At 32.5% G+C, this 27,414-nt stretch overlaps 1 protein-coding gene across 1 annotated transcript; it reads right to left on the reverse strand.

Moving 5' to 3' along the window:
• Positions 1–14,453: 14,453 nt before the first annotated feature.
• LOC134687104 (autophagy protein 5-like) lies at positions 14,454–24,592 on the reverse strand. Its single transcript, XM_063547101.1, has 8 exons — positions 24,437–24,592; positions 22,457–22,594; positions 21,431–21,558; positions 20,870–20,948; positions 19,865–20,027; positions 18,263–18,354; positions 15,928–16,036; positions 14,454–15,067 (listed from the first exon to the last, which is right to left on the reverse strand). Exons 2-8 carry the CDS (start codon positions 22,565–22,567, stop codon positions 14,931–14,933), a joined length of 819 nt encoding a protein of 272 aa, XP_063403171.1. The 5' UTR covers positions 22,568–22,594; positions 24,437–24,592; the 3' UTR covers positions 14,454–14,930.
• Between the last annotated feature and the right edge of the window lie 2,822 nt (positions 24,593–27,414).

Genomic DNA, 27,414 nt, shown 5'->3' on the forward strand with positions numbered 1-27,414 from the left:
ATGATGAATTGAAAGTGATATCTCGGCGGTTTGTTCTAATTTTACATGAAATATAATTTCTGATGTCAAAAGTATTTAGCTAAACAACAAATTAATGTAATTAAAAGATTTGAAAATCTTATAGATTACTGACATTACGCACAGGTAAATTTGCTCTTTCTGCTAGCTCTCCATTGTAAATACAAAAAAATAACGCCCCTCATAAAGGGAGACAACAAAAATAAAGGTCTCTAATTATAGGGTAAATTACGGGAATTGGCAAATAGCCTATTGAAACCCTCTTAATATCTTTGAACAAAACTATTTAAGGGGTAGACCTTGGTTCAGGGAGACAACTCTTTAAGTCAGTTATACGTTTGTAAAAGTCAATTTTCATCAATGTACTTTAAGCATTTACCTGAAACAATTTTGAAATAATCTATGTAACCTTGAAGCTTAGAATATGTTTATGAAAATGGTTGACACAAACGTACTGATGATTTAAAGAGTTATTTCCCTTAACCTAGGTCTACCTCCTTAAGAAAATATAAATTGTTTGTTAAGAAACGTCTGTTTATTAATATCTTGTATTAATGGCATATACACTATATTTTGCGGGGAGTTATCTTCTTACCCTTTTAGGGCACTTACCCACGGCGTTTGATTGGAATCGTTTTGTACAGTCTAAAGTTTTGTTTTCTTAGTTTTTTGGTATTTTCCTCGTTCACCCTTTTTGTCCTTGTGCTGTTTGTTTTTTATAACCCTCTTTGTATCTTCTACTTATTTTCAAGATTTATTTGATATTTGTTCATTTTGAAAGAAATGTATGAAGCGGAATCAGGGTTGCAAATATCGAATTAAGATATCAAAACTATAATTGATCATTTGCTAAATTGAAATTGTTTTATTACCCTCTTTGTATCTTCTACTTATTGTCAAGATTTATTTGATATTTATTCATTTTTAAATGTATGACGCGGAATCAGGGTTGCAAATGTCGAATTAAGGATATTAAGATTATAATTTATCATTTGCTTAATTGGAATTATAACTCGGCTTAATAGATAATTTTAGGGTGTGCTCATTTTAATTGAGCATATGCCAAAATCGATAATTACGACCCTAATTACGCGCCATAGAAAAGTTCATTGACATTTGGGTTACAAACATTGATGCTTATTGGTATATAAACATCTAAGCACACATATGTGACAATGTCTTCAACGCCTTCATTTATTAGATTTGATTTTGTTGAACGTAATCTGTGCGATAATTTACGTTTAAAGTTGGATTTATAACAAACTGGACATGTATATATTATAGTTAATCGTTATTAATAAGTATTGTAATATGCATTGCATGTTGTGTTTAAATGTAATATCAGTATTTAGTTCTATTATAATCTGAAATCAATCCTAATTGTATCTTACTTTTGAGATATAGTTTTTCATGTGACGTCATTTTTGTGCTGTTTCAGAAATTTCATAAAATCAAATGTGACGTAATTTTTGTGCCTTTTCACCACTTCGTATGTGACGTCATTTTTATGATTTATTGCGCTGGGGCCTGGACGGAGTCGGGTGTGTCTATTCTGTGTTGGTCTTTGCAGTATGTATACGGGTTTTGTTTTATGTTATTAATTAATACTTCAGTTTCATTATGTATATTTTATATTTATAAAATTGATAATTTACTGTTTGCAACAAAATTAATTGTTCTAAATAATAAGGATGTTATTATCCCAAGCATAAAAACATAGCCGTATTTGACACAACCTTTTTCAACATTTGATCTTCAATGCTGTACAACTTAATTGGTACTTTTTTTCACTTTCGATCTTTTATATCTGGGCGTCACTGGTGGGTCTTGTGTGGACGAGGCGCGTTTTTGGCGTATTGAATTTTAAACCTGATGCTTTTTGTTATCTATTAATCATGCGTTTCTTTGTCTAATACGATCTCCTATTTATTGTATTGTAGTCCTGTAATATTATGTTGTCATTTCAATGTTATATTTAACATTGCCATGAAAGTGCGAGGTTTGGCATGCCACAAAACCAGGTTCAACCCACCATTTTTTCCTTTAAAAATGTCATGTACCAAGTCAGGAATATGGCCATTGTTATTTTATTGTTCGTTTCTGTGTGTGTTACATTTTAACGTTGCGTCGTTTGTTTTCTCTTATTTTTGAGTGTAAATTCACGTTGCGATAAGGTGTGTCACGGTACTTTTCTATCCCAAATTCATGTATTTGGTTTGTTGTTATATTTGTTATTCTCGTGGGATTTTGTCTGATGCTTGGTCCGTTTCTGTGTGTGTTACACTTTAGTGTTGTGTCGTTGTTCTCCTTTAAAATTTAATGCGTTTCCCTCGGTTTTAGTTTGTTACTCTGATTTTGTTGTTTGCCCATGGATTTATGAGTTTTGAACAGCGGTATACTACTGTTGCCTTTATTTATACGTAAAATTACAATTGGAAAGCTTTTGTGGCCCAAAATAAAACAAAACCCTGTCTTATACATATTTCATTTGTAAAACAGTTTTACATTTAGTGCTTTCCACTGCAGTCAGGATCCTACTTCGTCAAAATTATCTCTCCATTACGCTAGTTCAACTTCACAATCGTAGAAATTGAAGCCATTGTAGGGAAGACACGCTACCAATTTTTCTCTTGGAAACCGATGAATTTATCCACATAGCACCATTACGACCCTTAAATTTCAGTTGTATTTTCAAAGACAAATGTATCAACTAGCTTATGAGCATCAGTTAATGATCGTGTCTGCATTGATTTAGCGTGAAACTATTGTCTGCTCGGTTGTCAGATGGAATTTTCGAAAGTTCATAAAAACTTATAAAAATTCTAATTTAATATTTCGTCGAAGGGCAGACTAGATTTTTTTAGTGGTTGGAGACTATAAACCCTAGTTATCACACACAAAAAATTAGAATTTTTCGAAGATATGCATTTTCATCATCCAACTTGAAAGACTGTCGTCAAGTACTTTCAGTAAACAAATAGCTATTCGAACACACCTACTCTGTTTTTGTGATTCATTAGATAGGTTTCTCACTTGACCCATATGTTTCATCTTTCAGTACTGAGATTTTTTTATGTTATTAAGTCAACCTGTAGTTTAAATATATAAAATAAATAGAATCAGAAGCGAGACGATGTATGAAGTTTTCTTGTTTTGTACGATATCAAGACAAAATATTCATTTCAAACACGCCCTAACATAAAAAGGTGCACTAGACTTTCTCTTTTCGATACAATTGTTACCCATTTTTGGGAATTTTTTCTTGAGTCACACTATGGAAGGGCCGACACGAAAATTACTGAACTAATAGATTGATATGTTTTCCGTCCGTGGTAATTTTTTAAACAAAATCGGAGGTTATGCATTTTGTACATCCAACTTGAAAGATATCCGTGTCGTCGACTTGAAATCTAATTGGTATGCTTAATTATGTACTAAATAAATTGAAAAACTTATGCAAATAGTGTTTTTAAAATAAAACACTTCGTAATTGAGAAGAAACTGTTATTTTGTTTGTTTCTATTAACTTTTAAAAGTTTTGTCACGATAGTAAACATTACAGTAAACATTTCTCGCCTTCTCTAACAAATAGATTCGATTATTTTGTTCTATTTCAGACTGACTGATATATGATACAGTTATCTTTTAGAAGGAGATTAACATATATCAATACAAGGAACGTATGAATTCCTTGACTTCTTTTCGTCATTCTTGCTGTTCATAAGATGGATGTGATTGTGATTGTATTGACATTTGATATGGAACGTGGATGACAAAATCTAACATGAAAACATGATGTTATATTGTGATTATAAAGTAACTGCATCATGAGCAACACCATTTCATTTTCTGCACCAACAATAGTTATCAAAGGTACCAGGATTATAATTTAATACGTCAGACGCGCCTTTCGTCTACATAAAACTCATCAGTGACACTCATATAAAAACAGTTAAAAAGCCAAACAAATACAAAGTTGAAGAGCGTTGAGGATCCAAAATTCCAAAAAGCTATTCCAAATACGGCTAAGGTAATCTACTCCTGGGGGTAAAAAAAATCCTTAGTTTTTATCTATTCTAAATATTTTATTAATATAAAGCGCCATGGTAACATGCATTAAATATTACATCATGGTTTCTATGCAATGTCAATGTTTACACTAATATAGCTATTAAAGGTAATTGGTTATGATGAACAAACACAAGTTCAAAATACAGTATCAAAAGTATTATCTGACATGTTTATTTTGAATAACTGTATGCTGTTTCCTGATGACTGAAAACATGGCTTGGAAAACCTGGCCCAATCATACTGCGTCAATAAGTAACATGTAGCAAAGCTAATCAGTAGCCAGGACCCAAGGCTATTGAAAACCATGATAAAGCTAAGGAAATTTCGTAAGTGTAGATTTTTAATTTAAGTAACACGCTAGTAGTTAATCTTAATTTGTTTTGTTTTTGATATTTTAAGATGTAGAAGTAATCTTAATTATCTTCTGTATATACTTATTGTAATTTTGTTGAATCGAGATAGGGAATGATTAGTTATACTTGATTACACTTAAAAACATAAGGTTGATTTGACCTCTCCTATATTGCGGTATACTATAATTGATGTTTTTATTTAAGCTAATCTGAAAAGCATTAAGTGTACACTTTTGTACTTAAAAAGATAAATGTTTGCTTTAGTATATTTAACTTATATATATTTCAGACTGCATACTTATGCTGGTTGTGTGTGATGTCATGATATCAACCTCTGCCAAACACAGTATCTTATCATCATTGGTTGACAACTTTAAAAATATCACAGCCGGTTATCACATTTTCGTCAGATTTAGGCAACTTGACCTCTGTGGAAAGAAAGACACTGCAAATATACAAAACAAATTTAATGAGATTAACATACAGAATGAGTCTGTTGTCAATTACGTTAATTATAATTATTGTCGTGTTTGCTTAGACGGTTGCATGCTTCACTCAGAATCGAGACCATGTCATTCCGTTATTTTATATGGAAATGGTACAGGAAACAAAATAACTCAACTTCAAATACACCATGATAGTACAGTTTCCAAATTTATACAATCAGAAATAAGAAATGTTTGTGAGGAGTATGTAAATTGTTCTGAAATAAACCGGAGATTCCAAAACTGTTCAAAAATTCATAATCATAATCCGAAAAGACAGAACGCGTGGCATTTGGTTGAAGATATTTCCTTGTTTTTGTCTTTGCTATGTTTATTCTTCACCATTTTTGTCCACGTTGCTTTACCAGAATTGCGTAATCTGCATGGAAAGAATTTAACCAGTTTTGCAGGAGCTTTGTTTATTAGTCAATTGTTTATGTTTCATGACTTTGGTGTAAAGGGTCATAAAACATGTATTGGCATAGCTGTGATATTGCAGTACTTTTGGTTAGCTGTATTTTCCTGGACTTCAGTGTTATCGTATGACATCGCTAGAACATTCAATGCGTACAATATACTAAAAACCAGAAAAACATTACACCATGGGAGAAGATTTGGATTGTATTGTTTGGTTGGATGGGGGATACCGATACTGGTTACCTCAGTTTCATATTTTGTGACTGATAAAATGTATGATGATCAGTCTGCATACGGTCGGGCCCCACACTGTTTTCTTAATTTCTTCGTATCCATTTATACCATTGGCATACCATTTGTGATTACTTCTGTTTTTAATTGTATTTGTTTCGGTATAATAATTTATGGTATCGAGTCGCACAGGACGAAAACGGCATATCTGACGTCAACTAGAATTAAGAAAAGAAAAAGCGACCGCTTCAAATGTATTTTATACGGAAAACTCTCAGTAATATGTGGTTTGGCCTGGGTACTTTTGTTTATGGTTCATTTCTTTGGAGATATCTTCCGAAAGATATCTTTACTTCTACTAAACTTTCAAGGCATTTTGATATTTTTATCAACTGTCTTATTTAATAATCAAGCAATTGGAGCCGTAAAGAATAGAATGAGTCGTAAAGAAACTGAACCTCAAAATGAAAATGGACAACTTTCAATGATAATCAGAAGATGATAAAACAAGCAGTACTTAGTACGTATGTAGTTTTTTGTGTTGATTTCATCCGGAAACCTTATACATATTAGATTTATTTACTATAATGGAATCATAATTGTTATTTTGAAAGATTTTCGTAATGTTGTTATTATAAACTATTTGCCCTACCATAAGCGATTAAGAAATTCTGAACCAGAAATCAAAGTGTGTACTCTAGATTGTAAAATGAAATAGCAGCAACCAAGCGGTCTAGACGTTGCTAACAAATGCAAAATTTTACAAGGACTAGCTAATTATATAAAGTACTACTAATTTAAATGAAGACAATTGAGTGATTATATGTATTATTAAACTAAGGTATATGTCCACTTCTGTGGCCATGTGTATTACAAAATTTGAAATTGCAATAAGATTATAACACCAAAGATAATGGATAATAAATAAATGTCATATTTTGCCTTGCTGTTTACAAGGAAGCTATTAAACTTAGATTTCCAATTGGCGAATTTAAAATCATCCCTTTGATATAAAAGAGGGACGAAAGATACCATAAGGACAGTCAAACTCATAAATCGTAAATAAACTGACAACGCAATGGCTAAAAATGAAAAGGACAAACAGACAAACAATAGTACACCTGACACAACATAGAAAACTAAGGAATAAACAACACGAACCCAACCAAATACTAGGGGTGATCTCAGGAGCTCCGGCAGGGTAAGCAGATCCACATGTGACACCCGTCATGTTGCTTATGAGAGTAACAAATCCAGTAAATTGTCTAATTCGGTAGGTCACATTCATGAAGGGGAAGGATTGGCGTTTATACAAAATTTAGTCCTGGTATCTTTGATGAGTTTAATTAGCGCATTAAAACCCGGTTATATCCACCATTTCTACATTTGAAAATGCCTGTACAAAGGCAGGAATATGACAGTTGTTGTCCATTCGTTTGATGTGTTTTATCTTTTGATTTTGCCATTTGATTAAGGACTTTCCGCTTTGAATTTTCCTTGTAGTTTTTAGTGATTTTACTTTTTTGAACATTTTACGGGCGTCATAACGAGTTGGTTGACTGTTATATATTATCCCTTTCATATGATTGGAGATATCAAATGACGTAACTGTACAGATAAAGGAGAATTTGGGTTTACCGCTTTACTTTACAAAACTGTTAACTGTTAATAGTTTTGCTGAATTAATAAGTAAATAAGTATTGTATGATAGAAAGAAAAAAAACCGGATCACTTTGTTATCGCATATTGTAATGAATACATTTTGATTTATCGGATTAAACAAACATCTTTGTATACAGTCATGTCCTCTTGCATTGTTTGTTGAAATTTTGTACAATCTATTTGCATTTTTTTAATGGCTTGCACACCTTTTCGAAAAACTTATACTTATTCAATTACCAAGATGCATCAAAAAGATTCTTCCAAATATTTACTGATAATAATCACCAGGTATTTAAATATTTTCAAATAAAACTCAACATCCATAACATCGCATGTTCTCAATGACAACATTGCAATAATGAACCGGAGAAAAAAGAAGGAAACAAGAAGCTAAATTAAATTTCTAAGTTCCAGTTTTAGCTATACATGTAATATTGTTAAAGTTTTCAATCGATGAACTAAGTTATGGTTGGTAACTATGAATTCAGAACAAATAAATTTTTATCGCAATCGATCAATTACTTCTACTGGGGCTTAAAGATAAAAAAAACAAAAAAAACAAAAAACAAGAGAGATATCAGCTCGATCAGAGATGCAAATACTGGATATTTAACTAGAATTAGCAACCCATTTCTTTCAAGTACCATAAATGTGATTTCAATTATTGTTGTTTGTTGTGATATTCAGTCACTCTTCTTCCTGGTTTAGACCAACTAAATATTATGTGTGCTTAAAAGTTTTCAAGTGCCACTAATGGTCCCATTACAACCTTATTCATTCAGATATATCTTGGGGTCATTATTGGAACATCATTCGTAGTTACATGAAATGACGAAGATCCATTGTAATCCTCACATAACCTAGCAATAATGGTACGTTTTCGTCGGTTTCAGACATCACAAACATGTATTGCATCTGCTTTTCGGTGTGAAGAATCGGGGAAGGTGAAAAACCCGAGAGTAGGCAGGTCGAGACATGTAATACTTCTTCCTTGTAGGGGAGCTCGACATGTATATTCTGATTTAGAGGTCCTGATTGCGTTCATACCCCCTTTTTTCTATACACCATCATGACCGTCAAAAGCTTTCTTTTCGGTTTTGATGTTGCTCATCGATGGATGGGTTGTGAATATTCTACCATCTTCCGGATCTGTCATTTTCTATATTCAATCCTTTCCAGTTTTTTATGTCTTGTCAGTAGAGAACCTGTCCATCCAGAAAGCGGGAAATCTAATTTAGTTTACAACTCTAATTGCTTTACTTTTACCAATAACATTGAGAATGGAAATGGGGAATGTATCAAAGAGACAACAACCCGACCATAAAAAAAACAACAGCAGAAGGTCACCAACAGGTCTTCAATGTAACGAGAAATTCCGGTACCCAGAGGCGTCCTTTAGCTGGCCCCTAAATAGCTGGTAATGTCTTATGAAATTGACATACTACTACTACTGTTGTAATACAATGGCTGTCTTTACTGTGGCAAAAACTACCCCGCCATTCCAATGCTAATGATTTCCTATCTCAAGGTTTTTTTGCAGAGTCGTTTCACCATACGGTTTTTACTATTAAAATCATGATTAGTATTACTAGATTTTATATTCTGCCCTTTTTGGTAAACATTATGAAAGAGAGATGAAAGACACCAAAGATATATCCAATATCATCAAATGAAAACAAGATGACTTTTAAATTAAGAAAATCAATTTATAATCAGATTGTCGGCATTCCAATGGGAACAAACTGTGCACCTCTACTTGCCGACTTGTTTACTTGTGTTTAAGCATTCCAATTGCTCTGAAATTGTACCATCAATCTTAATACCACAGGTTGAAGGTTTGGATTGATTTTAGGGGTTATGGTCCCAAAATGTGTAGGAATTTGGGGCAAAAAAAAGGTGCCAAAATAAGCATTTTTTTAGTTGTCAGTCAATAACTTGTGTTTAAGTGAATAAATATCTCTCAAGTTATACCACAAGTTTCCATACTACAAAAAGTAAAATCACAAAAATACTGAACTTAGAGAAAAATCGATTCGAAAATTCGGAAAGTCCATAATCATTTGGCAAAATCAAATAACAAAACACATCAAAAACGAATGGACAAGAACTGTCATATTCCTGACTTGGTACAGGCATTTTCAAATGTAGAAAATGGTGGATTAAACCTTGTTCTATAGCGCTAACCCTCTAACAAAGGGATGGTTATGGGCTGGGGTTATGGTTCAAATCGTCAAGCAACTAGTAACCACATTATTGATTTCATGTCAAAAACGAAGTGTTGACTACTGGGCTGGTGATACCCCCTGGGACGAAACGTCTACCAGCAGTGGCACCGACCCAGTGTTGTAAATAACCATCAAAGGTACCAGGATTATAATTTAGTACGCCAGACGCGCGTTTCGTCTACATGAAAATTGAAAACAACACGTTAAATAATTTCTTGCGTCCGAAGCGCTTTTCTTGATTTACCGTCATCAGGAACGCTCAAAACCAAACATGAGACTCATCAGTGAGGCTCATATCAAAATATTGATAAAGCCAAACAAGTACAAAGTTGATGAGCATTGAGGATCCAAAATTCAAAAAATAAAATGTGCCAAATACGTATAAGGTAATCTATGCATGGGATAAGAAAATCCTTAGTTTCTCGAAAAATTAACAGGAAATTTATTAAAAATAATTACCATATTATTGATTTTCAGTGTTGACTACTGGGCTGGTGATAACTCGGGGACAAAACGTCCACCAGCAGTGGCATCGACCCAGTGGTGTAAACAGTTATCAAAGGTACCAGGATTAAAAGAGGGATAAAAGAGGGACGAAAGATACCAAAGGGACAGTCAAACTCATAAATCCAAAACAAACTGACAACGCCATGGCCAAAAATGAAAAAGACAAACAGAAACACAATAGTATACGTGACACAAAATAGAAAAACAAAAAATAAACAACACTAACCCCACCAAAAACCAGAGGCGATTTCAGGTGCTCCGGATGGGCAGGCAGATCCTGCTCCACATGTGGCATCCGTCGTGTTGCTTACGTGATTACAAATCCGGTAAATAGTCTAATTCGGTAGGTCACATTCATTAAAGGGAAGGGGATTGTAGTTTCAACGTAAGGAACATATCCGATATCATTTGTGAAACGGTTATTCCATAATGGTCAACTCCATAATGTCCAGACACGCTTATATTTGTAAATATGTGTAGATTTGTACATGTATAACATATCGAGGTAAAACAAAATTGCAGCTGTACCAATAAACTAAAACAATAGGGGAAGGTTTGGGTTTCAACCATGTTTAACCCCACCACAATTAATGAGGGCATAATTCAGCTGTTGTTTTTGCTCAATGCTATTAACCTTTTCTTTTCGTTAGTTGTTTTGTATATAAATCATTTCGTTATTTATCCTGTTTGAAACTTTGAATTTCGAAGCTTACTATGCGGTACAAAATTTGCTCATTAGCCAACATATTACATTTCCTTATTTTTTATAGATCTTATAAATCATATACAGGTTATCATGGTTACTGGTAATGATAAATAATCACATATTTTCTTTTTATTCAAATTCAATTGCACACAACAACAGCACTTTTTTAACATGTACATGATATATAATAATAATAATAAATTGCAATGCTGCACATACTTTAAAAGACATGATAAATCAACACACATACATCACAGTTCCCTAACACACATTTCAAATATATAGTTTATAAACAATGCAAAGGAGTAGGGGCACCAAGACACAGTTTCAGCCTCAGAAAATAATCTTTTTGATAACTATTTCAAATTTGCTCGTTATGTTTAGAAATGAATAAAAAATATAATGACATAACATTATAAATCTGATATCAAAAGCTGCACAAGTTTCATGAAAATGAAGAAAACTGCAGAATTTATGCAGTTTCATTCCTTATTTCCATAGAACTGGAAGCATCATGCACAGTGCAGAAAAAAAAATTCAATTAAGAGAAGGTTTACTATAACAATTGACATATTATTACCAAATATGAATTTGTTTCATGGGTTTGCACATACTTTGTAAATCTATTTTAGTTGAGGTTAAACCAGGAAAATGAAACATTTTTACAAAATATACAATTTTGTCCTGTTTTTATTTTGTCAATATAACTCTTTAAATGTGAAATTGCTCTTTATTTTATAAAACTGTTGTACCTTAGTGTTGTTAGGGAATAATTACTTCTTAATTTGCACAAATATTTTAGCTAAATATGGGCCTTACTGTCCCTACTCCTTTCTTCAATTGAGCTATGATTAAGTACACTGTATGACTATTTGTTCAACATAACTGACAAGTGCAGACCATGGCATTCCAGTAAAGGAGTAGGTTCGGTAAGGGCCCCCTTTTTTTTAGATTAAGTTTCAAATTGTGATTTATCGACCGATATATCAATAAATCATAGCTTATACAGTGTCTAGATGTAAAATAAGCCCTTTTGTTGAAAGTTTATGTTCCTGCCTTATTTTATGACGTCATAAATAGTACTAATTTTGATTTCCCCGTAAAATTTAATGAAAATGGGTAAATTTCCATCAATTTTTGACAGGAAACTTTGAGCGCATACGACAACAAAGATCTTTTAAAATAATGTTTATAAATACATTTTACATGTCTTCCTTGAATATCTAGTTTGTCAACGCCTGCACTTCATGTTTCCTGGTCCTAAATTTGATTGATATTCGGCCAATTTTGTAAAATTTTACCAAAATCTCTTCTTTTGACCTATTTTGGATGTAAAAATTAACGCTTTAGAATAAAATTTCGACAAAAATAGTTCTATTTAACTTTCTCACATGTCTGAAAGTCATCTTAAAACATTTTTCATCTTGTGACAAAAACAAAATCGGGGCCAAATATGGCCCTTACCAAACTTACTCCTTTAGCATAATAAGAGAAAATGTCTGATGCAAAAATACAAAAGTAATTGTTGTATGACATCAATAGTTCAGGTGTACCAGAATGGTGAGTCAAGTAGCAAATATTTGAAATCTTTCATGACTATAACAAACATAACAATCATTTAAAACATGTACATGCTAGCTTTTCTCTCTTTGTCGTCTTTATCTAACCCTGAGATTTAAAAATGTTTGTTCCTTAGGAAGTTTTCTTTCAACATTGGCAACTGGTAAAGTTGGGAATCAATCCAGGAAAAAAATCAATTAAATAAAACATAAAAAAAATCCATTGTATCTCATGGATTAGTGAACAGTGAATTGAGGTTAAAACTTGTATTTAGAATATAATTGAAAACATCCATGTTATAATGAAAATGTGAACCAAGTTTCAAGTTGTTCCTGTTGTTGTGATCCAAACATTAGGGTTTAACTAACATGTATTTAAGTTTAATTATATAAGTAAAATAGTTATATTTTCTTATACATGTAATTACTGTGGATTCATTACTATTTGTTTTAGTGAGTTTTGTGGGTACAAGTGAACCACAACTTCAAATACTCAACGAATTAACAATTTTTCAAAAGCTTTGCCTGCAGATATTGGTAAAACCATGAAATGAAATATCCATGAAAATACAAGTTTTCTTTAATCCACGAAATTTGATATCCACAAAAATATATGAATTCACAGTAATATTGATATTTGATTGAAAACACTGCTTTTATCACTGCTAATAGTGTTAAACTGTGTATTTTTCATATTTGTTTCTACTTTTAATAAAAGAATACTGTCATTTAATTGATAATGGAAATCTCTTGGTCTTTTAAAATCCAAATACTGCTTATTTACAAATCTCTAGATCACTAGGTAGCAATTTTTTCAGGCCTTGTGCAGGTTACTTAACATATGTGCGTAGTATTTTTTTATAGATTTAATTGAGATAAAAAGGTTTAATTGAACTCTATAAAAGTATTAACAAACCAGCAGAAAAATGTTTGTAGATATTTTTTAAAAAGTCAAAACTTGAGACTATCAGGGGAGACAATTCATAACTTGAAAAGATATTAATATCTTACAAATTGCATGTACAAGTAAATATAGTTCTAGTAAATAAACAAGACTTTTAAATATATTACCTCTGACTGCACTATTGACCAACCATAGGCAGGCAATAAAAGAAAGAAAAAATATCGCCTTACTTGGGATCTTTATTCTGATTCATAAAAAAATTATCAACTAGAATTTCATCAGCAATTAATCCTAAAATTAAAGGTTCTTCTAATCTGATAAGATAAACCTGTTCACTAGAAAAGATGTCAGTTTTCAAGAAAAAAAATATCCCAGCAATACATGTGCTTTGCCAATGTATGATAAGGACCTCATTTTCAAGATTCACTTGTTAAGTGAAATGATATGACAAGAAATACATTTTACTTTCTTGACAAGTCTTAGATTTTGTTTTTGGGATTTACATCTTCCTCTATCTATATTTATAAACAATAACATTTTATGTATATAGGATAGAGAAATAAACTAAACTTTCTAATGAAGGGAAACTACTCTGACACTATAAACCATATGGTTTACTGGCATTAAAAAATATTAGTTTACATGCCAGTACAATTCAATGCTCTTGATTCTCATGTTTCAGTTACACAATCAATAATGTAAATGTGTGCTACTGTGGATTCATTATTATTCATTGAATACATGTACCATTTTTTGTAGATTTTGTGGGTCCAGTTGAATTAAATTAAATGTTCAATGTATGGCAAATTTTCTTGTATGCAGACTTTCACCAAATCAAAAAAATAAATATCCATGAACATGTAAGTTTACCCACATCCACAAAAATGAATACCCACGAAAAATAAATGAATTCAAAGTATTCCAATATGAAAGTTGTTGGAAGGTTGGATGTTCATTTTCATTTTAAGACATGGAGACATTGGTTATTGATGGTTTTATGTACAAAAGATGTATGCAAAATAACTTTAATATAATAAAGAAGATGTGGTATAATTGCCAATGAGACAACTCTCCACAAGAGACCAAAATGACACAGAAATTAACTGTAGGTCACCATACAGCCTCCAACAATGAGCAAAGCCCATACCACATAGTATGGTTTGATTGTAGGGAAACTTGTAGGTACATTCCTACCTTCACACATTCAATTTAATGGCATAGATCTATCAATCAAAATAGTGTTTATGGTTAAAAAATCAGGATATTGGTGATGCACATTTTTTTTTATGCTGTTCAAATGATAAACAAACAAAAATTAAATGAAAAATGTTATGATCTTTGGATTTTTCTAGACATTCAAATATATATGTATTCTGCAACCTTAAAAACAAAGCTCCATTTATCTCTTACTATCTGTTGTCTTTCTTACACATTACTGTCTTATAAAGATAACTACATAGAATGGAAGAGACATAACACATCCACACCAATGTTCAAAATCGTATGTGAAATCCAGCAGTCCTAATGTGTTATTTTTTTCAGAAATCTAGCTTTTTCCATCTCTGTGATTTTCATCAACTAAACATTCAAGAAAACTTCAGGCTTTCATCTAACCACTGACTCTGAATTGCTATCGTTCATTATCATCATATTTTAAAAATCACATTTCATCAGAATCTGTGTCACATATCTTTAACTGATACAGTTCAATATATTCATTTGAAGAATCACAAAGAAATTACTCAAATCACAAGAATTAAAATAAATAGACCTAGATTTTGAACTCTCTGTATCATCCTGTGTCCGTTTTGTCCAGTAAACATATATGCAGAAAATTGTCTGGGTAACTAAAATTCTGGGACAACCACAATACTGGAGTATTTAATGTCATTTCTATACCGTGTGTAACTACTCTCTTTGTAAATTTATCTGAAACGGAAAAGAAATGTTACAAACAACAATCATAATTATTTAACGTTTATCCTTATTGCAATTTTGGATACAGTACTGGTAACCTTTTTTGCCCCTAGCTCATTGTTGAAGGCTAACATACAGTGACCCCACCAAAATAGGTGTTTACATCCATGTGTTTAAGTCACATTGGAAAACATACCATATCTACTTTATATAATATCTAATTTATATTCCAACAGGACCATTCAAAAGTGAATAAAATATGAAGGTGGTTTTTTCTTTAATTTTTTAGATGATTTGTGATGATTCATTCTATAAAAAAGTGCAATCCATAGTTAATAAACATATCGAAAAAAAAATGTTTTTCAGTTATAAAAGATGATCAGAACACCTCTTACATTGTACATGTGGAGCAGGATCTGCTTACCCTTCTGGAGCACCTGGGATCACCCCTTGTTTTTGGTGGGGTTCTTGTTGTTTATTCTTTAGTTTTCTATGTTTTGTCATGTGAACTATTGTTTGTTTGTTTGTCTTTTTTTCATTTTTAACCATGGCGTTGTCAGTTTATTTTAGATTTATGAGTTTGACTGTCCCTTAGGTATCTTTCAACCCTCTTTTTACATGTCTAATGTAAATGTAAATAAACTAATTATTTGAACTAATTCTTACATATATCATGCCTCATTGCATTGGAAATTTGCCTGTTTTAATAGAAATTTTTGCTGAGAAATCATGGTATGTCGCACAATTTCAAAACTTATTTTTCCTTTTTTTTTAAATAATTGCTTTAAATCATATTATACTACCTCAATTTCTGAAAGAACTATATTTACATGATTTATGTGCATAGTTTGATCAATATAAATCTTTCTTACCTTCCTCCCACAAATGTGGAACACATTCATGTAGTAACTCCCCTAAATTTTGTTCTTCTCCCTCTGTATTGCATGGTTTAAATATTTTCTGAATATTTGGTATATCAATCTTAAAATAATAAAAAATAATAAAAGTATCTGGGTTCAAAATTTTTTTTGTTCAAGGAAGATTGGTTGTTGTTCAGCTTTCATCCAGTAGCATATATCTATGATACTAGAAATTTGAAATACAAAACATTAAAACTGCAGAAAGGTAACATAATATTTCTTGAGCATAAATCAATCAAAGAGAGAAAACTAAGACAGGGTGTCAATTCAATTAATTGATGCATTCTGGGTATCCATGCAAGCTTAAAATTATAATAAACCTCCATGCTGAGATAGATCAGTAATGTGCTTAATGACAAGTTAACAGCAGAGCAACAGCCACAGGGCTTTCCATTGAAATTGAAGTAGAAGGCTCAAATAAAATTATAGGCAGCTGTAACATGCGTTCGGCGAAGCAAGAGCCCACCAAGCTGTAAGCTTGGTGCCTTACGGCAGTGGGATTGGGGGCTGCTCAAGGAATAGAGGCAATAGAGCAAAATCCTGCATTCTCGCAATCTCCTGGCACCTAATTTCATCTTTCAAATGACCGATTTTTATGTATGAAATTAAAGAAAAAACAAGAATGTGTCCTCAGTACACGAATGCCCCACTCGCACTATCATTTTCCATGTTCAGTGGCCCGTGAAATTTGGGTAAAAACTCTTATTTGGCATTAAAATTAGAAAGATCATATCATAGGGAACATGTGTACTAAGTCAATTGGACTTCAACTTCATCAAAAACTACCTTGACCAAAAACTTTAACCTGAAGCGGGACAGAGGGACAGACAGACGAACGGACGCACAGACCAGAAAACATAATGCCCCTCTGCTATCGTAGGTGGGGCATAAAAAATCTCAAAGAAATTTCATTTTTTTTATGTTATAGTTTTTTATTTTCATTACCTTATGCTTAAAATTCATTTACTTTTAAAGGAGATCTATTTATATAATAATACGGTTAGTTAAAAATCTTCATCGATTTATTTCGCAGAACTATGTGAATTTCTAAACAAATGACCCCCCTTTTCTCTCTAAAGACTGTTACGTGTTTAATATTTAAATCATATAATTATTTCTCAAGCATTGACAGCAAATTGATATATCCTCTGATTTTCTCTTTTTTGTAAACTGTTCAATAAGTCGGATACTTTTTAAAATCATTTGCAAATGTTATTTATTTGAGGTCGAGTCGACAATATTCTATTTTCGTTTTTGACCATGATTCTCTGAACACCACGTGGGCTTTGAAAAATGAACTTCAAAAGATACTGTTTTCATGATTCTGAACAATATGATCTACTACACTTTCTTTAATTTGACTGATATTATTCCATAACATAAGATTGTCATCCTATCTGGTTGTCTTCACTTTTTAAAAGTTAAAGAAAAGCCAATGAGTTAATGACCATTGGAACGTCTCTATTGTTATCCTTCAATGATCACCGGAATGTCTCTCTTTTTATCTTTGAAAAGAAACGATGCATTCTGACTTTAAATAGATAACCAATCAGTGACCTGAATTCATGTGAACTATATTTAGCCCAAGTAAAGACTAAAGAAAACACTGACTTTTCATCCTTGTTTATCGTGACCGCAACTTTGCGAAAATACGTCTCTCGGCTGCCTGTAAACATTTGAAAAAGATATTTTTTTCTTTTTGAATTTATATTTTTGTCAGTGAAGTAGCCGGCACTTGAAGCCACCGTAGACGGTGGATTTCCGCCAGCTACCAGCTTCAATGGAAAGCCCTGCAGCCAATATCAATTTTCAAATCTTTGGGTTTGATATTGTTGGGGATAGAACACAAAATCAGGTGTCCTCAACCCTAAAATTGAGCAGGTTACAAGACCTTGGAGGTAGGCATAAATTAAAGAAAAAATAACATCACTTCAAATCCCCACTTGTCTATTTCAAAGTGATTTCTAAATGTAGTTCATATCACTACAGGGAGATAACTTTGTAAAATCAGCTCAAGGTTTTAATCACTTCTATTTTCAATGAAATATTGAGCCTCTCAATGACCAAAACTTGTGTGTGTCAAATTGCTATACTTCCAATGAAATTTTTCAAATAGTGCGGTTCAAAGATTTTGAAATTATTACATTTTTGTCCAAATTTAATGAAAATTAAACAAGTAAAATAAATTTTGAGTCAAGGTGAAGGGGTTTGGTACCACCTTAACAACCAGAAAGAGTAATTCCTACTTACATCACCTTATTTTATATCTATGGTGTGTTTTACTTACCTGATATATTCTAAAAGGAATGTATTTGAACATGTCGTCACCTGATGATTCCATTAATTTTTTATTTACTGACCAAAATTGGTCATATCTGTCTGTAATTAAAAAAAATATATAATTATTTCCATGTCGAAACACAAGCAGAGTATGAAGTTTTTTCATACTAGTTTGTTGATGTGGTTCATAATTAGATATAGAAAGATGTGGTGAGAGTGCCAATGAGACAACTCCCCATCCAAATAACAATTTAAAAAAAAAAAAAAAGTAAACAATTCTCATTCCTCATTTTTTGTATTGATTGAACTGTTGCTTTTACTGTTTGAATTGTTTTTTACACTCTTCATTTTGGGGCCCTTCTTAGCTTCCTGCCAGACTCCATGTTAAAGGCTGTATTTTGAGCTATACTTGTTTACTTTTTAAATAATAAAAGTTAATCAAATAAATATTAAAATCAGATGTACCGGTATGCTATTTTATTTAACAAACATAAAGCCTAAATATCTCATTGGCAATCATACCACATCCTCTTTTTTATAAAGCCCAAATGTAAGTTTTGATTTTATGTTTTTGGTCATAAATCAACCTGTTTTCATTAAATTGTGGAGGAAAACAAAGATTAAGGTATAAATGGTGGATGAAAAGGATTCAGATTTGTAAATACTCAAACAGGAAACCTGTTTCCTTTCTATTCATTGTTTCGTTTACAATTTGCATCAATTCTTTTTTTAAAGTTACTGAAGAAATAGGGTCCTAATTTTAGATGTATAGAAAACCTTCGTCTCTCAAAGCTACATGCACATGATACAGGATCCAACAGATTGGTAACTTCAACAATTTTGTTAAATCTAGATTCGAACTTGACAATTCTTTTTGTGGGGAAAATTAAGAACATTATGTACAGCATGCTTTAACATCGTTACATGCTCTATTTGCTTTGTAATGATCATTATAACTCTTCAAAGTTCATTGTTCATAAAGAAAATATCTGCTGTTATGTTGAAGAAATGACTCAGATACACATGAACAAGTTTCAATTCCAACATCATGCATGGCAGGAAACTTAACCATTACAAAGTTAGTATAGTTTGCATTAAATTTTAGAGTACATTTTCATGATTTTGTTTCGGAAAAGTAAGAGTAAGTTCTTGACTTTATCTATTTCTCTAAGGCTTGTTAAAAAATACAAGGTTCCCATGTAAGTTAATTTGAAAATAGTGCAACCAGCAATAGAGGAAATTTAGAAGTTAAGTCATAATTTCCCTTTTTATTCTCTTTTAAAAATATATAAAATTATCTATAAACAAACTGAACTGAACAAGAATGTGTCCAAAGTACACGGATGCCCCACTCACACTAGCATTTTCCATGTTCAACGGACCGTGAAAAAGGGTAGAAAATAAAATTAGGCATTAAAATTAGAAAGATCATATCATAGGGAGTTTCAACTTGATTGGACTTCAGCTTCATCAAAAACTAACTTGACCAAAAACTCTAACCTAAAGCGGGACAGATGGACGGACTGACACACAGACTAGAAAACATAATGCCCCTCTACTATCTTAGGTGGGGCATAAAAATAAAGGATAAATATCCTAGTAAGCATACCATGTAATAGTGCTGTCCATAACTGTTTGTGGTCTCTTTTCTGCATATTATTAATGATCTGTGCTCGGTGTTTTAAGGAATCGGCTTCCTTCACCATAGACATAAACTGGGACTCTACGGCTTCTTTACTAGGACAATGTAATATCTCATCCTCTGGGAAATCCTGAAATTAGATAAAAAGTTCGGTTTTTTTTTTCTAGGCAACTTCTATTTAAATGTTTCGACAAGGATACTACACACCAATTGTTTCCCCTAGGTACTTAATGCACCCTGATACCATGCAGGTGCTATATTTTTAAATCATAGTGATATTTGAATAGATTTTAGACATACTCAACAAACTTTTATCTTCATGTGTAATGTAACAATAATTTGTGATCTAACATATGAAGATTCCCCGCTCATCATGTCCGTCTTTATCCATATCTCATTATAATTTTTTCAGTCTGAAAATGCATTTTATTTGTAACTAGACATGTAACAACATCAATCCAGCCTTGTCATTTTGATACATGTATCATTTTATCATGGCTTCCAAAACAGTCATATAAAGAGTCTAATGCAGATACTTGTTTGCTGATGTTACACACTTCCAATGGTGCACTGCAAATTATAATGTTTACCTCAAAACATCGCATTTATATATCAAAGTAAATTTAAATAAAAAAAATATTGTCATTGTGAAGGCCAACTGATTACTATAATTGCTTTTAGTTACTTAGTTTTAATGGATATAAAATCAGTGGCATATCCAGGGGGGGGGGGGGTCAGAGCCCCCCCCCCCCCTTTTTTTGGCTGATCAATGTATTTGAATGGGGAAATATAGTTGGAACCACACCCTTTGTCCTGGGTTGGGACCCCCCCCCCCCCCTTTTTTTTAAATGGCTGGATCTGACCCTGAAAATAACCTGGCTGGCTCAAATATATTTTGGAAGCCCTGCATTTAATATATAATGTACATATTTATAATTTCAGATGATTTGTGATTAGTAAATATAGTGTTACCTGAAAATGCACTGTAATATTCCAAGGTGTTGAGTCTTTATCACCATATAAGTCATATAATACACCTATTGGATAGTGCCTGTAAAACAATGAAAACTAAAAGTAAACAAGCATGCTGTGAGTAATACTGTATTGCAAGGCAAAACATAGTCCCCTAACGGATAAGAAATTCTTGTATAAGAATAAAATTCAAACTTGATCTATATTTAAATTGTCATGGTTTTAAAGTTATAACTATACAACAAATGTCAATATTTTCAAGCATGATGTGAAAAAGTGTGGAAAACTGATAATTTAAGTGATTTTTTTAAAGTCCATGGGGTATATAAACTCTGCATAAAATCATCAGTCCGGAACAAAATTCGAAGTTGAACTGTAACTTGTCATGATAAGGCTATATCCCAATTTTAAAATCAATATATCCTTAATCATTTTATAAGTCAATGGTCAAAGGACTGTAACTATGCACAAAATCATCAGACTGAAAGTTTTATATATACATCAAAATAAAAAAAATAAAAATGGACATCAACAATATAATTTTAGGTATCATTAATTTACCATTTCAGCGGTTGTTCAGAATAGGCTAGCCACATCTCTGTTGCCTCTTCCTGATTAACATATTTTGAAAAATGCTTGTTAACTCTGTCTGTCACCAAGGGGAAATAACTTAGTCTAGGTAACATAAGCTGAAAAAAAATATTAACGATCATAATTAGATACACAGTGTACATCTACCCTGGTAACCTCTAGCCTTTGTTATCTAGTAAAAATGTACACTTTTTTTTTATTAAATTTTATTTCATTTATATGATTTATTTATACATGTTATATGATTTGAAGTTAGTCATATGTAAGTATGGCGTCCATTTTGCTGTCCAAGTGAACATTATTGTTTTGGGGCATGTTGAGGCCAGCCTCTAGGTGCGAGAATTTATTGTTGCGTTGATGTATTTGTGACCTTTGGCTTTTTTCTGCACTTTAGTCAGATTGTTGTCTCTTTGAAGAATTCACTTTTTCCGTTCTATATATTAATCATTCAAGTTTGTTAAGCATTTTTTTAAATTTTAACTATAGAGTAAGACATGATACAGAGTGATCATGGTGATAATTATTATCAATCAATGAATATGAGTGTTAGATTCTGTATCTATAATGAATGAAATAAAAAAAAAATACTGTTGCGAAATCAATTGTACAAATGTAAATGGTTTAATCATGTTAATAAATATTTATAAATCTATGTTCAAATTTGTGTTTATCATGTTAATAGGCAGTCTACACTTAAAACTTTTCAACTACTAGTTGAAGACCAATATTAAGACAATTGTTTTTGTTTTTGATTATAAGTCTAAATAATTTTTTGGCAAAAAATTACAAGTACAGATAAATTTTACAAGTCTGGGGCATCGGACTAGTGGCTAACTGCACATACTGTTCCTAGGACAGGTTTAGTATGTACACAACATACAAATGTATATAAAAACCACACAAAATTTACAAATGTACTTGAAAACCATTTAATGTGCATTATTAACATGATTAATGTAAACATATATATAAACTAATATGTCTTCTGTTACTCACATAAATAGACTCTGGTTCCTCACCAGAATCAACCTCCTCCAAAGGCAGTGAAAATCTTACAGGGATTCTTCCTTCCCATAATTCCCTTAAAATCTCACGATCGTCTGCCATGACATTAGTACATTACTTTTTAATCACCTAAAAGGAAAATTCATCAACTTTGAAAAAAGAGAGAGCATGTAAAAACGTCAAATAAACATCCATATTCTACTGTCATGACTGTAACAATGTGCAAAACATCCTTTTTTCTTTCTTCTGCATACTTTAAAGAATTCTCCTTACATGTCTTATTCAAATGGAAGGATTCAGAAATATACATGTGGTCTAAGAACCATATTTTTTTTTGTTTCTATTTGATTTAGTCCAAAAGATTAAAATTAAAATAAATACATTTATAAACATGATTTGATGAAACATTTAAAAAGGTTTTAAATGAAAAAGCATCAGAACTACAGTGTTTGAACAAGAACATGTGTGTGCATGTGCACAGGTGGGAAATTTAATTATGCATCCTACATTTCTTCAAAAATGCAAAAATTATCATTGATTCCTGCATCTAACATGTCTAATGTTCATTTCAAGTATTTTGTTGAAGAAATAACATGGAAAGAGCTTCTTCACTCAGTCATGCTTTAATTTGTAAATTTACACAGATTTTATGTACATGCAATGGTCCATGTTTAACCATTGTCAAGTCAACATCCGGTTTTGGAAAATGTGACTTTAAAAACAAAAGTGATGTATTTGACATCATTTTGTACAAATAAAGAGTATAAGGCAGATATTAGCAGGCTGATGTGCACACTTTGAATGATGCAATGTCAATTTCAACAGTCATGACAGTTTACGTCATGTACGTCAAAACATCAAATTCATATTAAAGATAAGTTTAACATCATTTTTTTTAATTTGATGTCAATCATTGGGATTGCCATCTGATCACCAGAATTGTCTTTTGTGACATAGTCTTGGAGATTAAAATCGGGATCAGATATGAAATGTCTGGCTGGCTCAAAAAAAATTGGAAGCCCTGGTGATGACCCTGTTCTGAATCTGGGATAATGACAAGGATTATGAAGGATATCACATCTTCAAGTGTCTTACATTAATTTTCTTTAAAAAATACTCATTTATTTTTCAAAAGTTTAAACTTGTGAGGTTTTGTTTGTGTTTGTATGTTACATGTACATGCTTTTTCAAAACGCCCTTTCACTGAACATTAGTTCGGTATTATAAATCAATTGTGGCCCCTAAAAAAGTGTTGAATATATACATACCAAATTATATATTTCCATGTGTTTTTATGAATTTATACCATTTACATACATTTGTACATGACATATCTGAATAATTTTATTAACATTAATCTTTAATACCGGGATTACCCATATCAAGAGACAGATTTAGCATGTTTAGGGGGAGGGGGCCATGGGCATGATAGGGGACCAGAGACACCCATTTTGAGGAAAACATATGGTTGATTTCATAAGGAATCAATTAAGCATGACTAGAGCGGGCCACCTCTTATGAAAATTAATATTAATACTTTTCAGTCATTTTAAATAAAAGTAGTGAGAACAAACCCAGGGTGGTAGGACTCTATTGGTGGACAAACTCAGGGCACACAGCATATGCACAGACCCAGTGTGAACATGTTAACAGGGTGAACAGAACTGCTACCTTTTTTCAAGACCACTCTATCTAAAGAAATAGAAATATTTGAAGTGATTATAACAATTTGTTTGCCTTCTTGTTTTAATCTATAAAAAGCATACATATCATGTGACATTCCTGAATTTGAACAGCCAAAAGACATACAGGTTTGATAATTTGCTGATTAACGCATTAAACTTAGTCATCATGTGATTTTGCAATCCTACTTCAAATTTTGAAACACAAAATTATGACTGGATGGAGGATGACACCCCTTCTCTGTCTTCATCTATTCAACAGGGGCTGTTTAAAGTCTTACAATATTACCAGGTTATCAAAATTGATAAAAACAAGAACAGCATCATCCATATGTTGTCACTTCTTTAGATTAAGACCGTCATTTATGTGAAATTGCATCACTGATTCAGCGATTGTCGATGAAAAATCTTCACAAGGAAATAAATTGTGAAGAGTTTGAAACAAGGGAAGTTACTCTTTGGGTATAACAATGTACCAACCTATAGTTGATTATTAGTATAGTTAATAATGTTCGATATACTATTTCACGTTGAAAGAGTTTAGCGAAGGATGTATAGTTAGGTTCAAAATTAGTTAACAGAATAAACAGACAAACAGATAAACAGATAAACAAAAATAAACAAAAAGATCACATTTATTTACCCAATTTTAACTGAGTCGTCATAAGAGGAGCATTGTATGGTATACAATATTGGATGTACCTTGGCCTTGTTGATGCTGTATACATGTAACTACAAATTAACCATATATTTTTAGTTTTTTGTTGAAGCTTATCTGTATCTGTATCTGTATGGTTACGTCGTAGCTACCAATTCTGGCTTTAATACAACGGGGTGAAGGCGCCGTCGATTTACTGACGTCTCGTGAGAGCAGATTTAAAGCTCTCAACGCTCGTTTCGCGCACAATAGTGTCCTCAAGATGGTTCCAGTTAATAACTGTGGACACAAAGAATGAGTTGGAGTATTGCTGAGTTTTACTGGTGGGAATGTCAAAGCACCTAGTATTGTTCCTCACTTGTTTTTCCACTATGTTTGTTGCCTGGTAATTTTCAAACTTTTTCGCTGTGATGGTTCGTCTTGGTCTGGCTGGTTTTAAAAAGTCGTCTGGATCGATAGCAGGTACCAATCCCTCAACCACCTTGTACAAAAATATAAGTTTTTGGCTAGTGCGTCTGGCTTTTAGTTCTTGAAGTTCCAGTTTGGCGAGCATGTCTGTTGCGCAGCCATCTTCTCTGGTTTTGTAGTCGCCTGTTATAAAGCGTGCTGCTTGTCGTTGTATACGCTCCAGTTTGTTTGCGTCTATTATACTGTAGGGGTCCCATACTGTTGCCGCATATTCCATTGTTGATCTAACTAAGGCAATGTAAGCCGTTTTCTTACATTCCTGTGGGCAGTATCTTAAATTCCTTCTGAGGAAGCCAAGGGTTGAACTTGCCTTTTTTGCAACATTTGTTATGTGTGTGCTCCACTTCAGGTCTTCTGATATCTGCACTCCTAGGTATGGGTTGTTTTGAACTTGTTGGAGTATCTGGCCATTGAGTGAGTAGAATCTCTGGCTTTTGTTTTTGATGCTCAGGATGTAGCATTTTTTAGCGTTAAATCGCATACCCCATTTATTTGCCCAATCTTCTAGGTTTGCTAGGTCTTCTTGTAGCAGTTTGTGGTCTTTTTCTGTTTTGATGGTTCTATACAGTAGGCAGTCATCGGCGAACAGCCGTACTGATGACTTGACGGTGTCTGGGAGGTCATTTATGTGACATAAGAAGAGTAATGGTCCAAGTACTGTTCCCTGTGGAACTCCAGAGTCCACTTTTACTTCTTCAGATTGTTCCCCCTCTACTACAACTTTCATCTTCCTCTGTGTAAGAAACATATTTAGCCAGTTGTTAAGTGGTCCTCGGATTCCATATTCTTCCATTTTTGATAATAGCTTGTTATGTGGCACAGTGTCAAAAGCTTTGGAAAAATCAAGGATTGCAATGTCAGTTTGTAGTCCGGCGTCAAATGCTTTCATGAAGTCTTGCAAGGTGACTAACAGTTGTGTTTCGCATGAATAGCCGGATCTAAATCCATGATTAAGTGATGTTAAGACTCTGTGTTTATCAAGGTGTTTTAGAATATGCTTGCATATGATGTGTTCTAGTAGTTTGCAAGGTACAGATGTTAATGAGACTGGTCTTATAATATGTTGTGTAGTTTTCTCGGCTGTGCCTGATCCTGGGGCATAAATTAAGCCCGGGTAACTGATCAAGTAATTAAAGTTGTTAACCGTCTTTAATCGTCGAAATGTTAGTAAAAGTTGTTTTATGTTCAGAATTAAATAGCTCTTTACTTTCTGATTTCAAATTTTGTAGCAAATATTTAGCGATGCAAGCTCGATGGTATAAAGATTTCATGAGTTATTTTGTAAATCAGATCATTGTAGGAGAAATATGTAGAAACACTCAATACAGCTAAAGTTTGATCCCCAGAGGATACCTTATGAAGTTGTGTAACTTGCTTATAGGCTTTTAATATTTGCAAAATATACATATTCATCGACCAGTCTTCTGTAAACTTAATCTTTTCGTGTTTCCACTGCCGCAATACAACTGTATCTTCATTGAAGTGTTTAACTACATAGTTTCTAAACATACGGTGTCAATAATTTTTTTTTAGTATACCAGATCCGGATTTCGACAATGAATGTCTCTTCAGTGATGTTAGGGATCGAAACGGTATTTGGAAGGCCATATAAAAAGTACCCTCATTTTTAGAAAAAGTACCCTAATTTTTAGATAAACTCTTGAATTTTGAGAGTAAATATAGGATGAACGGATCATATCAACCGGAGGGAAAATATGATACAAGCCCAAACGAAAAATATAAACGAGTCTAAACTGAAAATTACGTTCAAACGCATCGTTGGATAAAAACCGCAATTTTTATACGTGTGCATGTTAAACAAATTGCGTTGTAGAAGGCCCTTAAAACAGCACAAACAACATTTTCAAAAGACAAAAAAGTGAAAAAGTATATTTAAACAAAACGCATTTGACTAACAGGTTGAACAACTGATGTTCTTTAACCCTGCTGACTGCCATTGGCTATTGCCAAATAAAATTGATCCCAAGATGTAACAAAATGGATCTGAATATAAATTCAATACTAAACAGAATTTTTTTTTTAACTTGTGGCCACGATGATAATTATGCCACAAACATACGGTGTCAATATTTTTTTTAGTACACCAGATCTTGATTTCGACAATAAATGTCTCTTCAGTG

The sequence above is a fragment of the Mytilus trossulus genome, chromosome 10 (genome assembly GCF_036588685.1).
Source record: "Mytilus trossulus isolate FHL-02 chromosome 10, PNRI_Mtr1.1.1.hap1, whole genome shotgun sequence".
Classification (NCBI taxonomy): Eukaryota; Metazoa; Mollusca; class Bivalvia; order Mytilida; family Mytilidae; genus Mytilus; species Mytilus trossulus.